Raw genomic sequence first — 19081 nt, forward strand, 5'->3', positions numbered from 1 at the left:
ACAGTGCCTTTCTTCACGTCGTTTTCAAGTCCCGCGAGGTTGGAAGGTTTATCATAATGAATGGGGAAAGTGATAGTTGAGTTAGAGCTAACAACTCAGCCGCTAACACTGATTCTGTTTCCCAAAGCATTACAAACAACCGTAATAGATGTCTCAGGACATTTGCATAAAGTATAACCTTTTCTCAACTTCTCCAGGTTGGGTTGCAGGGTTTTGAATTGCGACTGGAGGTGCTACGATATTTAAGGAGCTTCTGTTTGTGGCGATTCGCAAAATGATCCTAGGGGTTAATAACGTGTGTACCGAGTCGACCGTTCTCTGGGATATGTTTTCATGCTAATCTAATGTGTCTCTAGCTTTAAAAAAAGCTAACACTAACCGCTGATTAGCTGCTAACGCTAGCCTTCGGGGCAGAGGGTAAATCTCTATTTCTACAGCACTAACAAGGCTCCAAATAGCACCACACTTCCACGGTAGTATAATGAGGGTACTACATGTAAACCGAAGCATTGAGAACTTTGTAAGTGTACAGACAGTTTATTAAAAAGATATATTATAAAGACAGTAGCGTTACTGTTTACATGAGGGCGCCATCTTGGAAAACAGTCATGAGCAGTCGAATGGCGAAGATTTCCAAGATGGCGCCCTCATGTAAACATGAACGCAGCGATTTACCATCTGCCCAGACGACTAGCGTTAGCAGCTAACCACCGGTTTGCGGTAGCTTGTTTAAAGCTAGAGACACATTAGATTAGCATATAAACATGTCCCAAAGAACGGTCGACTCGGTACACATATGTTATTAACCCCTAGGTCCTTCTTGCGCCAGAATTGTCCTTTAATGTCCTTGTGTGTGAACGGGGGTAGTCGCTAAGTTGCGACACCAAACAGATGCATGCAGCTTTACTGTAATTGTGGCGTTCCCTGTGAGTTTACCAGAAAGCATGTTATAGTTCAACAGTATATCATGACATAAATGACGCTCAATAATACCAATGACACTAATGTGATGTTTTTATTGTTTGATTTCCTTCAGCAGCAATCCACGTCCAGCTCAGAAGTTATTTTCTGAACTGATTCGGGAGGCTCACGTTTCACTACATAGATGCAACCTGGAGCAGTTGGGTATCAATAGCAACACCTCTCACAGAACTGAGCGGACCAACACTAAAACCACAGCTTTGAAAAGTAAAGATGTTCCCAAAAGGGACAGCATATCTGGCAAAACACAAAACGTAACATCATTTGCAAAGAAAGCTGACACTGTTGTAACAAAGAGGACAATTAAGAAGGATAAGGACCTTTCCAATTCATTGAACTGCAAAGATAATGTTAGGACAGATTGTTCTGAGGTCAATAATGTTGTTGCTCCTCCAGTTGTGGCCCAGAACTCCCCTGTGGACTCAGACCACAAAAGTAAGCCCAAAGCTCCATCAGAGGTGAAAGTAAAGCAGCATAAACGGATGGCGCCTCTGCCTCTGCCAGCCCTGGCTCTTTTCTTGAAGCAGCATTCGAAGAAATCTAAAATGGCCAAGAGCAAGCAGGACTCTCCCCCCGAAGCTGCTGCTTGTCCACCTTCTGATCCATGTCCACCTTCTGATCCCACCAGCAAAGCAAGTAATTCCTCAAAGGACCTCACTGGAGACCTCCCAAACCAGGCCTCCGGATGTACAGATGCACCTCTTCATCCAGATAAAACAGTTTTGAATGTTACTGGACACGCGGTTGGAACTGCCCATAAGCCTTCTAGCCCTTCATGTCCAGATGCTGTTGTCTCTACAGACCCAAAGACACTAAGATCTGAAGATTTCGTGGCTTCTGTTTCTGTTGCTGAAAACACAGGCCCAGAACCAGCTGTACCACGTGATACACAAGTGTTACCCAACTCAGCTCTGCCGTTTTGTACACAAAGTACATGTATATCCAACATTTCCTCAACTCTTGCTACCTCTTCTGTATCTCCCACATTGTCACCGCCACTTGACACAGTGTTACCTGCCCCAAACTCGCCACAAACGCCAACCATCACCGAGTCATCCACACTACCTTCAGACTCGTCAACAATAAAGTCTGATTCTTTGCTACCTGACCCTGAGTGTTCTTCGTTTGGCTTTGAGCCTTTGTCACCTGCGAGCTCTCCAGAACCGTTACCTTCCCTGCCCATCTCGTTGACTTTCGAACTTGACCCCAATACTTCTGAAACCACTCCAAAAGCAGTATGTCCCGAAGAGTTACAGCACAGTGAAGACTCTTCTGCATCTGTGTTCAAATGGCATACAGTGTTACCTCCACCTGAGCCGTACATAGACACTTCGTTCACAACATTTCAGCCCACACCTCAGACTCTTCCTTTAGCGTCTGTTACGTCACCTTTGTTGCCTTCCCAGATTCCCTCCCACCCTGAACCACAGACTCTTGACACCTCCACACCCATGCCTCCCTCTGATCCCGCTCCGTCATTTCAAGAAAACGAACAGTCGCTGCCCTTCCCTGCAGAACTGTCCCCCCTCGCGCTTCAGTTGCCGCTGTCTCCAACCTTTTCGTCATTAGGTGGAGACGGATTGTCACCTACCCCTTCACTCGCCGACCTCGTGCAATTTTTCTCCATCGATGACAACCTTGGGATGGAGGTGGAGTTTGCAAGCACAGAGCCATTGCCTGTTCCCTTCCAGCCTCCGACTACAGTAGAAGCAAATGCTCATGAGCCTTCTCAGCAGGTGCAACCAATCCGAGCCAACAAACCCTGCAAATGCAAGAAGAAGTCCCGGCAGCGAAAGCTTGCTAAGATGGATATTAATCCAGAGATGGATGCCTCGCTCTACACTAAAATGCAGCCTAACCTGGAGGAAGTGGAGGAGCAGTTATTTGTCTCATTCACATCGAAGGTAAAACTAAATAAAATCTGTTTTTTAGGGGTGGGTATCACCAAAGGCCCCACTTACAATGTTGGATGTTTTTGTTAAACTTTGCCAAAGTTTCATATAGGGAAGCACCGAATCCAGATTGTTGGGGTTCTGCTGAATCCTGAACCCCCTGGTTGAGGTTCTGCTGAATCCTGAACCCCCTGGTTGAGGTTCTGCTGAATCCTGAACCCCCTGGTTGAGGTTCTGCTGAATCCTGAATCCCCTGGTTGAGGTTCTGCTGAATCCTGAATCCCCTGGTTGAGGTTCTGCTGAGTCCTCGTCCTGTCCTCAGTCCATGAACACAGTCAACACATTAATGAAGTAAACAGTGACTGTCCTTCCTTTGCCGTACCTGAAGTTGCTGCATTCTGGCTGCTGTCTGTAGATTCCTTCATGCTCAGCTCGTATTCTTCCAGATGTTTCATACCAGATGTTGTAACAGCGGTGATGTTGTGTATTGTTTAGGGTCCTCGCCACCACCAGACTAATCAGCATTGCAGATTGAACATGTAGCTGGACTTGAATGGCCTTCTTTTGACTGAAAGTACTGCCAAACAACACTTTTTCCTACTGCATTGAACGCCCCACCTCCGTAAACACCTTCCTGTAATCAACGGCGCCGTCATCACGTCGACCAGCGTAGCGCGGAGAGTGTAAGCGTAGGGTTCAGCAGAAACCCAACCCCGTCAACAAGCCCAATATTCAGCCCAATCAGAATCCTGAATTTGGTGCATCCCTGGTTTCATATAATGAGGCAAACATGTTTAAAAGAAATGTATGTGAGCCAAAATCTCAGATTTCCCACCGTTCTGAACGCTCCTTTTTCAACAGTTCTTTTTAGCACTAAATTCTGGGCCCCGTAAAAGCCATTCTCTCTCGGCCCCTCCCCGCATCTACAGCTATTCATTCTAGCATCTTTTTGGACCCTCCTCACATGAGGGCCCTGGGTACTTGGTCCCATTCCCCTCCCAGTCCGTTACCTCTGACTCTCGGCTCTGTATCACTTCATACCAATCCGGTTTTCTATATGGTCATCATGAGGGTGCACTACTGCAGTGTTTACGTTACATACCCTGCCACATGTAGCTACATGCTAACGCCAGGAAAGCTGTAATCTTGGTGGCAGATGTTAATTTTCCCTCCAATTTCGGGTCACATTCCTTCTGGAACATTTCTGATTGTGTAGTTATTGGTTTACAAACCTTTTATTGGTGATTTTTCACAGTATAAAGTCCTGGTGCGGGACATTAAAGCCTGTAAACATGTTCTAGAAACTCTAATCTCTTAATATATAATGTTAAAGGACAGTGCCGGCGCAAAATGAACCTAGGGGTTAATAACGTGTGTACCGAGTCGACTGTTCTCTGGGATCTGTTTTCATGCTAATCTAATGCGTCTCTAGCTTGAAACAAGCTACCGCTGATTAGCTGCTAACGCTAGCTTTTGGGGCCACGGGTAAATCTCTATTTACACCACTAACAAGGCTCAAAATAGCATCACACTTCCACAGTAGCATAATGAGGTTTAAGGAGGACTGTTTTCTCAAGATGGTGCCTGCCTGTATACGTGAACGCTACTCTCTTTATAAACTCTTTGTAATAAACTGTCTGTACACTTACAAAGTTCTTAATGCTTCTGTTTACATGTAGGGACATTTTGAGCCTTGTTAGTGGTGTAAATAGAGATTTACCCTCTGCAAAGCTAGCGCTATAAGCTAATAACCAGTTTGCGGTAGCTTGTTTCAAGCTAGAGACGCATTAGATCAGCATGAAAACAGATCCCAGAGAACGGTCGACTCGGTACACATGTTATTAACCCCTAGGTTCATTTTACGCCGGATTTGTCTTTTCTGCTATGATGTTGGTCAAATGTTTGCTGTTGTAAAATAACAATGCTAGCACAACACTAGCAAAGCTTAAGACTAGTAGTCATGTTGATATTTGTGTCTAACTCAAACTAACTTACATGCAGAAAATTAAAAGCCAAACATATTTCAGGAGGCCCTCAAACTTCACATCGTAGACTCTTCTGATGTCGCCCAGCAGCCCGAGACGACACCTGAAAGTCACCTGCAACAAACAGCCGACGCACCTGAAAACGGTAACGACACAGAAATGATAATGCTATCACAGTCATACTGTGTTTATGACTGTTTTTATGGGCTCAAAATCAAAGTTGTTAACTCTCCTGATGTCCTCGGGTCAAATTTGACCCATTTTCAAAAAGTTTCTAAATCAGAAATTTGGGTTTTCTTTCAAACAAATGTCCAAAATAAAACTATGTATCGGCCGATATATTGGAATATCTGATTTTTAAATCAACAAATATCGGGCTCCAATATGTACAGTATAGGTTATAGGTAGGTATAGTATGTTTATTGAAAATGGATGTTATGAGGTCATTTATCTTCAGTAGAGACGGCCGAGGGTTTGGAGGAGAAGATCGCTGCCTTTGAGAAGATTCTCCTGAGAGACTTGAAGCTCATGAGGCACCGACAGGTGATCCATCCCGTGCTGCAGGAAGGTATGTCGGACTGCAGGTAGAGAAATAATTCCTGAGGAAAAATGTGTTCTGTAGACCAAGACCAATGTTGAGTACTACAACGCTGGTAAGGTGCAGTGGTGTAGTCTACGTCACTGGTTCTCAAGCTTTTTTTCAATAATGTTTCCCCTTTGAACAGTATTTTTAAGCCATGTACCATCGCAAATACTTTTTGGTAGTAATATAAGTGTCTATAAAGAGGAAGAATACAGAGATGTCAGAGATGGATTTACTAAACTACAGACTTGGACCTGGAGAACACTTAAATGATGATGAAAGGAGACAAAAACTTGGGAAAAGACGGTGGAAAGAAGGAAGGAAGGCAAGAAAAGGTCAAAACAAGAGACAAAAAATTCAAATAAGCAACAAACTTTGAAAAAAATGACAAAAACAGACGAAAAAGACAGTAGAAAAAAGTAAGGAAGAAAGGCAAGAAAAGGTCAAAACAAACAACAAAAACAGCGACAAAAACTTTGACCAGAGTATCTCAAATGGGGGTACATGTACCCCCATTTGAGATACTCTGGTATACGCCGTATACCCACTAGGAAAGCTCCAGGATTTCCATGTACCCACTTAAAAATATGCAATGATACGCAACAACATAGTTTTGTGACACTTCAGCTATATGTTTTCACAAATACTGGGTCGAGTAATGTGTAATGAGTGACAGCAAACCCAACAACGCTGCAGAACATGCAGAGAGACTTCTCATCTTATCTCACTGAGAGCAGTGTGTGCGTAGCGAGATAGACTGACGGTAAAAATATATATATATATATACATATATATGTATATGTATGTGGTACAGTATACCTACTACAATAAATTAGACTCCACCACCTCTAAGGTGCTCCTAAAACACAGTCCCTGTCAGTCTTTTTCCCATCTGGACGTTCAGACAAAGTCCAACGTGTTTAATATTATTATTATTATTAAAATCTTCTAGTCTGAGACTTAAAAACTCAGACATTATGACAGATTGTCTTGTTGTGAGCTGGTGGTGTCACACTTTACGTCTGCTATTGGATGGTAGGCATGTAGGGCTGAATGATGATTCAGTACTTTTTAGGCACCGACCAAATCGCCTCCTTAGTATCGAGGATCAAAAAAGGCCTCGTCATCCAATACCTACAGTAAGGATTGAGTCTCATCCGCGTCAGGGAGCCAATAAGCATGCAGCATGTTTCTACCAGGATCTAATAATGCTTGTGATTGGCTGTGTTACGCAGAGACACGGGACTCACGTAGTAGGAGCAGAAAAATAAGCAATAAGATGGGATATGTGCCATAATGTTATTTCTTTTTGTTTTATGGAATTGGTATAGAAAAAAGTATGGTTTAGAAACCAGTATCAAGGTCACAGTATTGGTATCAGTACTGGTATCCAACATTTTTAAACGATAGCCCTGTAGGCATGAGAAGTTCTGTAACTGAGGACAGCCCTGAGTTGCTAGCACAGATTGGTAATAAAAAGATGGATGACGTCCCGCAGACATAACCTGATGACTTGTTGTGTGTGTGTGAACCCAGTTGGTCTGAAGATGAACCTGTTGGATCCGACTCTGGCCATCGACCTGCAGTACCTGGGAGTCCGTCTGCCCATCCCCCCCCCTGGAGTCTCTCTGGAGCTGCTGACCCAGGAGCTGCTGCCACCACCACCGCAAGGTAACCATATCATACCGCAAGGTAGGGCTGCACAACATGAGGAAAATATCTAACTGGGGGTTTTTTATTTTGGGGGTGGCAGTAGCTCAGACTGTAGGGAGTTGGGTTGGGAACCGAAGGGTCGCTACGTCCGTACGGGGACTTGAACCAAGTCCCCGTATGGACCGAAATACGGAGGTGGACTGGTAGCTGGAGAGGTGCCAGTTCACCTCCTGGGAACTGCCAAGGTGCTCATGAGCAAGGCACCGAACCGCTCAGGGCGCCTGTTCAGCAGTCGCAGCCCACTCACTCTGACATCTCTCCATTAGGGCAAAAGGACCTGTGTGTGTCTGTGTGTGTGTGTGTGTGTGTGTCTATTTCAGGCCTGTGTGTGTGTGTGTGTGTGTTTTTTGGGTGTGTGTGTGTGTGTGTGTGTCTATTTCAGGCCTGTGTGTGTGTATTTCAGGCCTGTGTGTGTGTGTGTGTGTGTGTATTTCAGGCCTGTGTGTGTGTATTTCAGGCCTGTGTGTGTGTGTATTTCAGGCCTGGGTGTGTATTTCAGGCCTGTGTGTGTGTGTGTGTATTTCAGGCCTGTGTGTGTGTGTATTTCAGGCCTGTGTGTGTGTGTGTATTTCAGGCCTGTGTGTGTGTATTTCAGGCCTGTGTGTGTGTGTATTTCAGGCCTGTGTGTGTGTGTGTGTATTTCAGGCCTGTGTGTGTGTAATAACAGGAGTGTAAATTGTAATTTTCTCATTGGGGATCAATAAAGAGTATATCAATTATTATTATTATTATTATTTTGACTGATATTGCGATATGATTCACGATATTGGAGGGAATGATCATTTTTTATCATTATTCATTATTCTCTTAGTCATTATTATTATATTATATTATTATTATTATTATTTGAAAAATATAAAAAAAAATGATTGAAGTGTAATTGTTTTGCGTACCAAACAAAGATTTTTCCTTTAGTTTGTAGAATAGGATTAATTCATTTTTTTAAGATTTCTTTTGGGGCATTTTTAGGCCTTTTATTGACAGGACAGCTGCAGATATGAAAGGGTGGGGGGGGGGAATGACATGCAGCAAAGGGCTGCAGGTCGGAGTCAAACCCACGGCCGCTGCGTCGAGGTGTAAACTCTATATATGGGCGCCTGCTCTACCATCTGAGCTAACCGGGCGCCCCACACGACTTTTAAGCCAGGACGTCTCTGCAGCAGCACAATACTGTATTTTAGGTTTGACACATACTTTTCTGGGATTGCTCCGAAGCCGACAGAAATTCCGCCGGATGTCCTCCTCTTCCTCTTCCTTTGTGTTGGCGTTCTAAACTTATTTTCAGAGACCCAACAACTCATCCATTCATCCAGACAATAATCGGTAGTTGCATCCCGAATAGCAACAGACAAACTGGATATGTACCCATATATATATATATATATATATATATATATATATATATATATATATATATATATATATATATATATATAATATATAAAGACCCTCTTCCACAGAGCTGTGGTGGCTGAGTGGCTGGCTGACATGTGATGTCATTCTTCTTAGAAAACTTCAGATTCACAAATTAACATTTTCTCTGTTTGTTTTTGTCTGCAGGTGTTTCTGCAGCGTTTGTGTCCAGAACAGGAAAAACAACAGATGTGACTCAGATTAAAGGTTGGAGAGAGAAATTCACTCCATCTGAGGCTCCGCCCACTCCGACACCAACACCAACGCCAACGCCAACGCCAACCAAACCTGAAGGTGCTTCACAGCATTTTAAAAAACAATTACTGGAATTATCAGGAAAATACTGACAGACTCAGATTATTATTCTAAGTGTCTGACAACATTATGGAAAGGATCCCTACAGAGAGGCGTGAACACCTGCTGCAGGTGTATTTAGGGCGTGTCCAAATCCACTTTTGCTAGTTTGGCGGCGGAAAAAAGGGTCCGTGTGCCGGGGTCATGGTTCTAAAGGGTTGACCTTAGTGTCTTCATTAATCAGAGGTGTGTTTTGGGCGTAACATGCAATCAACCAATCAGAGATCATCTCCCATTCCCTTTAAAAGCCAGGCGCGTTTGGACCTTGGAGCATTGCTGTTATGATGGAGGATTTGCACCGTAATATTTGTATATGTAATCTTCTGCATGTGTGTGTGTGTGTGTGCTGCTGTGCGTCCCTGTGTGTGTAACAAGCATAGTGTGCACGTGCTGTGCACGAGCCTAGGAGCATTTTACTAATGCTTTGTTAAAATAACAATGAAATGCTGTGTTATTGACGATGGTGCGATCACTTCCCGCTGCCTCAAGATAGCAATACTCCCAGAATGCACCTGAACACACCTCCCTGTAAGACCAGCACGCCCAGAATGCACCTGAACACACCTCCCTGTAAGACCAGCACGCCCAGAATGCACCTGAACACACCTCCCTGTAAGACCAGCATGCCCAGAATGCACCTGAACACACCTCCCTGTAAGACCAGCACGCCCAGAATGCACCTGAACACACCTCCCTGTAAGACCAGCATGGGCCACAGATGGGTGCAGGTGCATTTGCTATTTAAACGACGTGGGCGCTGGACGGGAAACTGACAGCTGGGTCGGTCTTAAACTAGCAAAGACAGTTGGTCGGGCTTTGTGCTGCGCCGGGTGCGAGATAGGAGCCTTAGACACAGAAACATGGGGAAATAGAGTCCAAGATGAAAAATACAAACCAAAGTTGCTCTTTAATGTTTGTGTCCTGCAGCTGGTCCGAGTTCCGACGTGCCGAAGAAGAACCTGTCTGCGTTCTGCAGCGACATGTTGGACGAGTATCTGGAGAACGAGGGGAAGCTGATTGACGAGCGTGCCGCTAGCTTCTCCCAGGCTACGGTGGAGCCGCTGGTGTACCAGCTGCCCACGCACAGCACCAGCTACGTCCGCACGCTGGACAGCGTCCTGAAGAAGCAGAGCGCGGGCTCGCCGACATCAGACCTCATCTCTGGGTTCATCCCCCCCTCCAAGAGACCCAAACTGCCCCTCAGAGAGAGGAAGGCAGCCAGGTAGGCACCCAACCCACCCTTATCTTTAACAGTGCATTAATGTGTGGGAAATAAATGTTGAAAAAGGGACAAAAAACCCTGATCTGGTCTGATAATAGTTATACATTGCAAGTTCTTAGCAACACCATCCGGCGGCCTGGCGTGTGGCCGCTGCCCAGAGCTTCCCGGCCGCTGCCCAGCATCTGGCGGCCTGGCCGCTGCCCGGCGCTTCTCGGCTGCTGCCCTGCATCCGGCGGCCTGGCGTGTGGTCGCTGCCCGGCCGCTGCCCAGCATCCGGCGGCCTGGCGTGTGGCCGCTGCCCAGCGCTTCCCGGCCGCTGCCCAGCGCTTCCCGGCCGCTGCCCAGCGCTGCCCGGCCGCTGCCCAGCGCTGCCCGGCCGCTGCTGCTTGCTGCTCAACACGTACAGCGGGCCACAGCAGCCTCTTATTTTTTTTTTTTTTTAAGATTATTTTGTAGGGGGTTTTCCCTTTTATTTGTTAGTGGATAGACATGAAAGGGGGAGAGATGTAGGGGATGACACGCAGCAAAGGGCAGCAGGTCGGATTCGAACCCTGCGCCACTGCAGGACTCAGCCTACATGGGGCGAACGCGATGAAAACGCAGCGAGCTAGAGGCCGCCCCACTCTTACTTGAATACAAACACAGGCTACTCAGAAAGCACTAACGGTCACAACCATGTCTAGGATTTTCAGAAATATAGGGGGATCAGTGAGCGACCCCTCGGCCTGTGACGTAAAGCCATCGAACACGTCTTTTATTCTTCGTCACGTTTGGAGATCTATCGGTAACGTTAACAAACTGTGTGTGTGTGTGTGTTTGTGTGTGTGTGTGTGAGTCAAATGATGGAAAGCCAAAAAAAGAAGAGGGAAAGGTGGCGCTGAGATGGTCAGACTCAAAAGGAGAAGTAGGGATTGTGTTGCTGTGCTTGCAGGGGACTTTGGGTAATATCTTTAGTGAAAAATGAAGTTTTTGTAGACAGAAATGAACCCAACATAACGATACTTGACAATTAATCCATTCATCCTCACCGCTCTGCATCCAGGAAGGAGAAGATGAGGCAGAAAGGTCCGAAACACAACAGACCCCAGGCAGAACCCGCTGCAGGTCCGACGACAGCTGAATCTCACCCAGCGGTCCCGGTCCCAGCGGTCCCGTTGCCCGCCGCTGCTGCGTCAGAGCAAACAGAACCCGCCACTGAGATTTCTAAACCAAAGAAACACTTAAAGGTCCGGTTCCACCACACAGAACCGTTAACGCTGTCCCCGAAACTCAAGAAGAGACAGAAGCTAAAACCCAGCACTTCATCCCAGACGCTCAGCCCCCTAAAGTCTCCGTCGGCGCTGCCCGGCATCTCCGCTGACATGGCGCCGCTGGAGTCGGACTCGGAGCTTGGCGCGGCCGCAGATCGGCCGGTAATGACCCGCGCTCTGCTGAGACAGAAGGACCTGGAGGACGGCGCGTTGTGGGAGGGACGGCATCGAACCTGCGTCACCGAGGAGAGGGCCGCCGTCGCTCTGACCTCGCTCTTCACGCTCAAGGTAACAGATCTGTGTGTGTGTCTGTATGTATATATATATATATGTGTGTGTGTGTGTGTGTGTGTTCTTTTTCTGAACAAAAGTCAAAGTTGGCAAGTTTAGGTCTGGGTTTAAAAAAATATATATATATATTTTCTGATTTAAATAAAAAATAATAAATAAATAAAAATCATTTGAATGATCGATTCATAAAATCCAGAATGGATACATTTGTCTGTATGAAATGAAACTACTACTATCCCTGTATGATGATGTCATGTTTAACAGCTGTATATTACTTAAAGGTCCTATGACATGGTGCTCTTTGGATGCTTTTATATAGACCTTAGTGGTCCCCTAATACTGTATCTGAAGTCTCTTTATATAGACCTTAGTGGTCCCCTAATACTGTATCTGAAGTCTCTTTTATATAGGCCTTAGTGGTCCCCTAATACTGTATCTGAAGTCTCTTTTATATAGGCCTTAGTGGTCCCCTAATACTGTATCTGAAGTCTCTTTTATATAGACCTTAGTGGTCCCCTAATACTGTATCTGAAGTCTCTTTTATATAGACCTTAGTGGTCCCCTAATACTGTATCTGAAGTCTCTTTATATAGACCTTATATATATATATATGTCTCTCTCTCTCTCACTGTCTGGTTCCTGCTCAGGGTTTCGTCACAGAGAACCCGACGGCCCCGATCCAGCTGGCGTGTAGACGGGCCCCGGCGTGCCTGAGTGCGAGCTGCAGGCTGGGTTGTGTGTGTGCCTCTCTGGCCCACGTGTCCCGGGTCGGCCACTGCGGGCGGCCCGCCTGCATGTTGGGCTGTAGCTGCCTCAAACAGAAGGTGGTGCTGCTGAAGAACCTGGACGGGTCGGACTCCAGCCCCGGACACAACGGGCCCGGCAGGAAGAGGAAGAGGAAGAGGAGGATGAAGATGGCCTACGGTAAGTATCCCCCCCCCTCCAGCATCTGCATCTTTATTAATGCTGCTCAAATAGGAGTCTTCTTTTTTTACACATTATCATAAGTTGGAATAGTTCAAAATGACCTTTTACGCAAATAAAGAAGTGTGTGTGTGTCTGTGTGTCTGTGTGTGTGTGTGTGTGTGGGTTGGTGTCTGTGTGTGTGTGTGTGTGTGTGTGTGTGTGTGTGTGTGTGTGTGTGTGTCTGCTGCAGTGTGTCACATTGTAACTCCGCCTGCTGCTTCCTGTTGTGTGTTGTTTGTAGTCCTGAAGGAGGCGGACAGCGTTTCCCAGCCTGCCGAGCGGGTCCGGACCCTGTGGAAGAGAGGAGACTCAGACCCAGACCCGATCCTCGCTCCCAGACCTGCAGCCTCGCCCCACCGCGCCGTAAGACCTCTAAAAATAAACATATTCTTACAGATCAGAGTTCAACTTACCCTGTTTATTTATGCTTATTATATAGTGACAGATTGTTATATTTGATCTTAAAGGTGCTCTAAGCGATGTCACGTGTTTTTTAGGCTACAACATTTTTGTGTATCTGTGTGTGTCTGTGTCTGTCTCTGTGTGCATGTGTGTGTGTGTGTGTGTGTGTGTCTGTGTGTGTGTGTGTGTCTGTCTGTCTGTGTCTCTGTGTGCGTGTGTGTGTGTCTGCGTGTGTGTCTCTGTGTGTGTGTGTGTGTGTGTTTGTGTGTGCGCGTGTCTGTGTGTGTGTATATCTGTCTGTGTGTGTGTGTATGTCTGTGTGTGTGTGTGTCTATCTGTGTGTGTGTGTGTGTGTGTCTCTGTGTGTGTGTGTGTCTCTGTCTGTCTGTCTGTCTGTGTGTCTGCGCGGGTGTGTGCATGCGCGGGTGTGTCTGTCTGTCTGTGTCTCTGTGTGCGTGTGTGTGTGTGTGTGTCTGCGTGTGTGTCTCTCTGTGTGTCAGCATGTGTGTGTGTCAGCGTGTGTGTGTGTGTCTGTGTGCGTGTGTGTGTGTGTCTGTGTGCGTGTGTGTCTCTCTGTGTGTGTGCGCGTGTCTGTGTCCGTGTGTCTGTGTGTGTGTCTCTGTGTGTGTGTGTGTGTGTGCGCGTGTCTGTGTGCGCGTGTCTGTGTGCGCGTGTCTGTGTGCGCGTGTCTGTGTGCGCGTGTCTGTGTGTGTGTGTCTGTGTGTGTGTGTCTGCGTGTGTGTGTGTGTGTGTGTGTCTATCTGTGTGTGTGTGTCTGTGTGTGTGTGTGTGTGTGTGTGTGTGTGTGTGTGTGTGTGTGTGTGTGTGTGTGTGTGTGTGTGTGTGTGTGTGTGTGTGTGTTTGTGAGCCAGAGGAGAGCTGTCCTAGACAACGACTAACTTTAGAATTCTTTTCTCTTGACCTTTGACCAAAGAGACGACGTTCTGATGAACACGTAGCAAAGAGGAGGGAGAAGGCGAAGGAACGCGTGAAGGTGGCGAGGACCCCGCCGGTAGAAGAGCTTCCAATCCGACATTCAGGTGGCTCTGCTGGTGCTGGACAGGTGGGTGAATGGTTTGGTTTTTCTACATGGACGTTCATGTTCTCCTTACTACCAACACAGGATGAGGAGGAGGGAGGTTATTTCATGGATCCAGGATACTATGATCCTGATAAAGGTCCCTTGGCCCCCCCATCATCACATCCCCTTCACCATACCCCCACATCATCACATACCCTTCACCATACCCCCACATCATCACATACCCTTCACCATACCCCCCCCATCATCACATACCCTTCACCATACCCCCCACATCATCACATACCCTTCACCATACCCCCCACATCATCACATACCCTTCACCATACCCCCCACATCATCACATCCCCTTCACCATACCCCCCACATCATCACATACCCCTTCACCATACCCCCCACATCATCACATACCCTTCACCATACCCCCTCCCCACATCATCACATACCCTTCACCATACCCTCTCCCACATCATCACATACCCTTCACCATACCCCCCACATCATCACATACCCCTTCACCATACCTAGAGATTAACATGGTTGTATTTCAGTTGGTAGCTGGTTTGATTTGCATTGATGCATTGATGATGGGGGGGGTATGGTGAAGGGTATGTGATGATGTGGGGGGTATGGTGAAGAGTATGTGATGATGTGGGGGTATGGTGAAGGGGATGTGATGATGTGGGGGTAGGGTGAAGGGTATGTGTTGATGGGGGGGGTATGGTGAAGGGTATGTGATGATGTGGGGACCAAGGGACCTTTATCAGGATCATAGTATCCTGGATCCATGAAATAACTGGCCTTTCAAAATAAAAGCCTGCCTGCCTCTATGGGAATCTAACATAGGGGTGTATACTGATGCCCCCTGTATTTTAAGGAAGAACATTTATTTATTTATTTATTTATTTATTTACGAGACATTATTCATTCACAAAGATAATTGGGGTCCTTAAAGGTTGGATTTTTCCTCATTTTTTAATTAAGGCATTAAGATCAGTTTCCTAAAGATGATTTTTATTCCTTTTTTAGTCAGCTTTAGCGTGGCTTCATAAACTTATGAGTGCCACTGTATATAGTACAGTATAGTCCCTCCCCTTTCATGTCTTCAGCTGTCCTGTCAATAAAGGCCTAAAAATGCCCAAAAAATAAGCATTCTTACTGCAGTAATGGACTCACTGGAGAGACTGTGGTTTCATCGAGTCTGAGTTTGTATTTTCTAGTTTCTAAAAGTGTAAATGATAATAATAATCATAATATATAGTATGTGTGTTCCTTCTGTAACGTTGCGTGTTTGTCTGCAGGAGAGGAGAGAGGAGAGCAGCAGCTGTGCCAGAGTCCGAGCGTTCAAAGAGAGGAAGAAGAGGAAGAGGAAACAGATCCTCCAGGAAACCCTAGCGGTAACTTAGATCTGATGAACTATTAGACCTAATGATGAACTATTAGACCTAATATCTGAACTATTAGCCCTAATGATGAACTATTAGACCTAATGATGAACTATTAGACCTAATCATGAACTATTAGACCTAATGATGAACTATTAGACCTAATATCTGAACTATTAGACCTAATATCTGAACTATTAGCCCTAATGATGAACTATTAGACCTAATGATGAACTATTAGACCTAATGATCTGAACTATTAGACCTAATATCTGAACTATTAGACCTAATGATGAACTATTAGACCTAATGATGAACTATTAGACCTAATATCTGAACTATTAGACCTAATGATGAACTATTAGACCTAATATCTGAACTATTAGACCTAATGATGACCTATTAGACCTAATGATGAACTATTAGACCTAATATCTGAACTATTAAACCTAATATCTGAACTATTAGACCTAATGATGAACTATTAGACCTAATATCTGAACTATTAGACCTAATATCTGAACTATTAGACCTAATATCTGAACTATTAAACCTAATATCTGAACTATTAAACCTAATGATGAACTATTAGACCTAATGATGAACTATTAGACCTAATATCTGAACTATTAAACCTAATATCTGAACTATTAGACCTAATGATGACCTATTAGACCTAATATCTGAACTATTAGACCTAATGATCTGAACTATTAGACCTAATATCTGAACTATTAGACCTAATATCTGAACTATTAAACCTAATATCTGAACTATTAGACCTAATGATGAACTATTAGACCTAATATCTGAACTATTAGACCTAATATCTGAACTATTAGACCTAATATCTGAACTATTAAACCTAATGATGAACTATTAGACCTAATGATGAACTATTAGACCTAATGATGAACTATTAGACCTAATATCTGAACTATTAGACCTAATGATGAACTATTAGACCTAATATCTGAACTATTAGACCTAATATCTGAACTATTAGACCTAATGATGAACTATTAGACCTAATATCTGACCTATTAGACCTGATGTGTGTGTGTGTAAGTAGGTGAGTGTGTGTGTGTAAGTGTAAGTAGGGGTGTGTATATGTGTGTGTGTGTGTGTGTGTGTGTGTGTGTGTGTGTGTGTGTGTAAGTATATGTATATGTGTGTGTATATGTGTGTGTGTGTGTGTGTGTGTGTGTGTAAGTGTATATGTATATGTGTGTGTATATGTGTGTGTGTGTGTGTGTGTGTGGGTGTAAGTGTATGTATGTGTGTGTGTGTGTGTGTGTGTGGGTGTATATGTGTCTGTGTAAGTGTGACCTCAGTATTTTGACAGGTGTGTGAACATGTAAAAGCTCCGATAAATAAGAAGGTGACAACCCATTTAAAATCTTAAAAACAAACAATTACAATTTTTTAAAGTCCATCCTGAAACAGGAAGCCAGTGGAGCGTAACGTGGTTCAACATGAAGTGACCGATGTGTTTCCTCCAGGAGACGCCTGAACACGTGAAGCATCCAGAAGTCGTCCGGCTGAGATCTCTGAAGCAGAGAGACCTGACGCTGAAGGACTCGAAGACCACACCCCCCACTCCTCTATCAGGTACACACACTGGCTACTTTCTGTTAAAGCCCAGAAATACTTTTAGCTTGTATAGAGCCAGCATATCTCCACCAGACTCCATGTAAATAATCAGGACTTTTAGCGTGTATAGAGCCAGCATATCTCCACCAGACTCCATGTAAATAATCAGGACTTTTAGCGTGTATAGAGCCAGCATATCTCCACCAGACTCCATGTAAATAATCAGGACTTTTAGCGTGTATAGAGCCAGCATATCTCCACCAGACTCCATGTAAATAATCAGGACTTTTAGCGTGTATAGAGCCAGCATATTTCCACCAGACTCCATGTAAATAATCAGGACTTTTAGCGTGTATAGAGCCAGCATATCTCCACCAGACTCCATGTAAATAATCAGGACTTTTAGCGTGTATAGAGCCAGCATATTTCCACCAGACTCCATGTAAATAATCAGGACTTTTAGCGTGTATAGAGCCAGCATATTTCCACCAGACTCCATGTAAATAATCAGGACTTTTAGCGTGTATAGAGCCAGCATATTTCCACCAGACTCCATGTAAATAATCAGGACTTTTAGCGTGTATAGAGCCAGCATATTTCCACCAGACTCCATGTAAATAATCAGGACTTTTAGCGTGTATAGAGCCAGCATATTTCCACCAGACTCCATGTAAATAATCAGGACTTTTAGCGTGTATAGAGCCAGCATATTTCCACCAGACTCCATGTAAATAATCAGGACTTTTAGCGTGTATAGAGCCAGCATATTTCCACCAGACTCCATGTAAATAATCAGGACTTTTAGCGTGTATAGAGCCAGCATATTTCCACCAGACTCCATGTAAATAATCAGGACTTTTAGCGTGTATAGAGCCAGCATATCTCCACATGTAAATGGGTGAATTAAGGGTTTATTTCAACCAAACCAGAGTGGTGATTGTTGGAACAGTGGAAAGATGAACCAAGACGGCTTTTTGATAGTTTTATTTAGTTTCTGTCCACTTTGAATGAAGTGTGTTTTACGATGATAAAAGTCCTGATTATTTACATGGAGTCTGGTGGGTTTGGTGATGGTGATTTCGGGGCTGTTTCATGTTAAACTAAAAGGATCTTACTCTTTAACTAAAAGGTCTGTCTCTGTAGGGATCCTTTCATAATGTTGTCAGACACTTAGAATAATAATCTGAGTCTGTCAGCAGCAACAACAGAACTTTTAGTGACTAACTGCTGCTGAACATTAGTCCTGTAGGGTAACATTACAGCTTGTTACTAACTGCTGCTGAACATTAGTCCTGTAGGGTAACATTACAGCTTGGTTCTGGTTTAATACTGGACCAGTTTCACAGATTGTTGCTCCATCAGACACACACACATGGACACCACTCTTAGTGTGATACAGCCTAAGATGATTCTTCTCAGGGACTACAGGTGGAAATTAGCAATTGTTGCTGTAACCTGGCCCAAGACATATTCTCTTGTTTAACAAGTTTAATGTTTATTTGTGCATTGTCCCTGTTTCAAATAAATCCATTTCCAATTTCCAAAATTCATGTTTTGTGTATTTCTTCAGCAGGCAGTCCGGTTCCCTCAGTCCCTCCGGTTCCCTCAGTCCCTCCGGTTCCCTCAGTCCCCCCGGTTCCCTCAGTCCCCCCGGTTCCCTCAGTCCCTCCGGTTCCCTCAGTCCCTCCCGTTCCCCCAGCCGATCTGGCCCCGAAGCCGTCCAAGCGCCTGGTGATCGTGGCGGACTGTAAGTGGGTGAGCGATGGCGACCGTAACCACGTGTTGAAGCAGCTGTGCGAGGCGATGGCTCACGACCGCCTGGGCGAAGCCTTCTGGATCCGAGACTACCTGATCAGCCCCCTGGCGCAGACGGTGGAGCAGAGTGGCGCCGAGCGATGCATCCACTACAGGATGCACATCTCCAGACCCAAACTGGAGCGGGAGAAACCCGCCACGCCGGTGAGAGCTCAGCCGGCGAGGAAACGGAGGGAGACGGAACAACAGAAGGT

At 45.1% G+C, this 19081-nt stretch overlaps 1 protein-coding gene across 6 annotated transcripts in view; it reads left to right on the top strand.

Moving 5' to 3' along the window:
- mgaa (MAX dimerization protein MGA a) overlaps positions 1-19081 on the top strand; it is a 51288-nt gene that overhangs the window by 12277 nt on the left and 19930 nt on the right. For 2 of the 6 annotated variants that reach the window (XM_078276695.1, XM_078276699.1), the window contains exons 3-15: positions 1037-2885; positions 4901-5003; positions 5316-5426; positions 6978-7112; positions 8715-8861; positions 9849-10143; positions 11186-11681; positions 12332-12608; positions 12841-13013; positions 13987-14115; positions 15396-15491; positions 16982-17090; positions 18643-19079. In XM_078276695.1, the coding sequence (XP_078132821.1) occupies positions 1037-2885; positions 4901-5003; positions 5316-5426; positions 6978-7112; positions 8715-8861; positions 9849-10143; positions 11186-11681; positions 12332-12608; positions 12841-13013; positions 13987-14115; positions 15396-15491; positions 16982-17090; positions 18643-19079 (4357 nt within the window). The remainder of the gene's footprint in view (positions 1-1036; positions 2886-4900; positions 5004-5315; positions 5427-6977; positions 7113-8714; positions 8862-9848; positions 10144-11185; positions 11682-12331; positions 12609-12840; positions 13014-13986; positions 14116-15395; positions 15492-16981; positions 17091-18642; positions 19080-19081) is intronic. The other 4 variants (XM_078276697.1, XM_078276696.1, XM_078276698.1 and 1 more) reach the window with 4 other exon arrangements.

Source organism: Sander vitreus, chromosome 20 (assembly GCF_031162955.1).
Source record: "Sander vitreus isolate 19-12246 chromosome 20, sanVit1, whole genome shotgun sequence".
Lineage (NCBI taxonomy): Eukaryota > Metazoa > Chordata > Actinopteri > Perciformes > Percidae > Sander > Sander vitreus.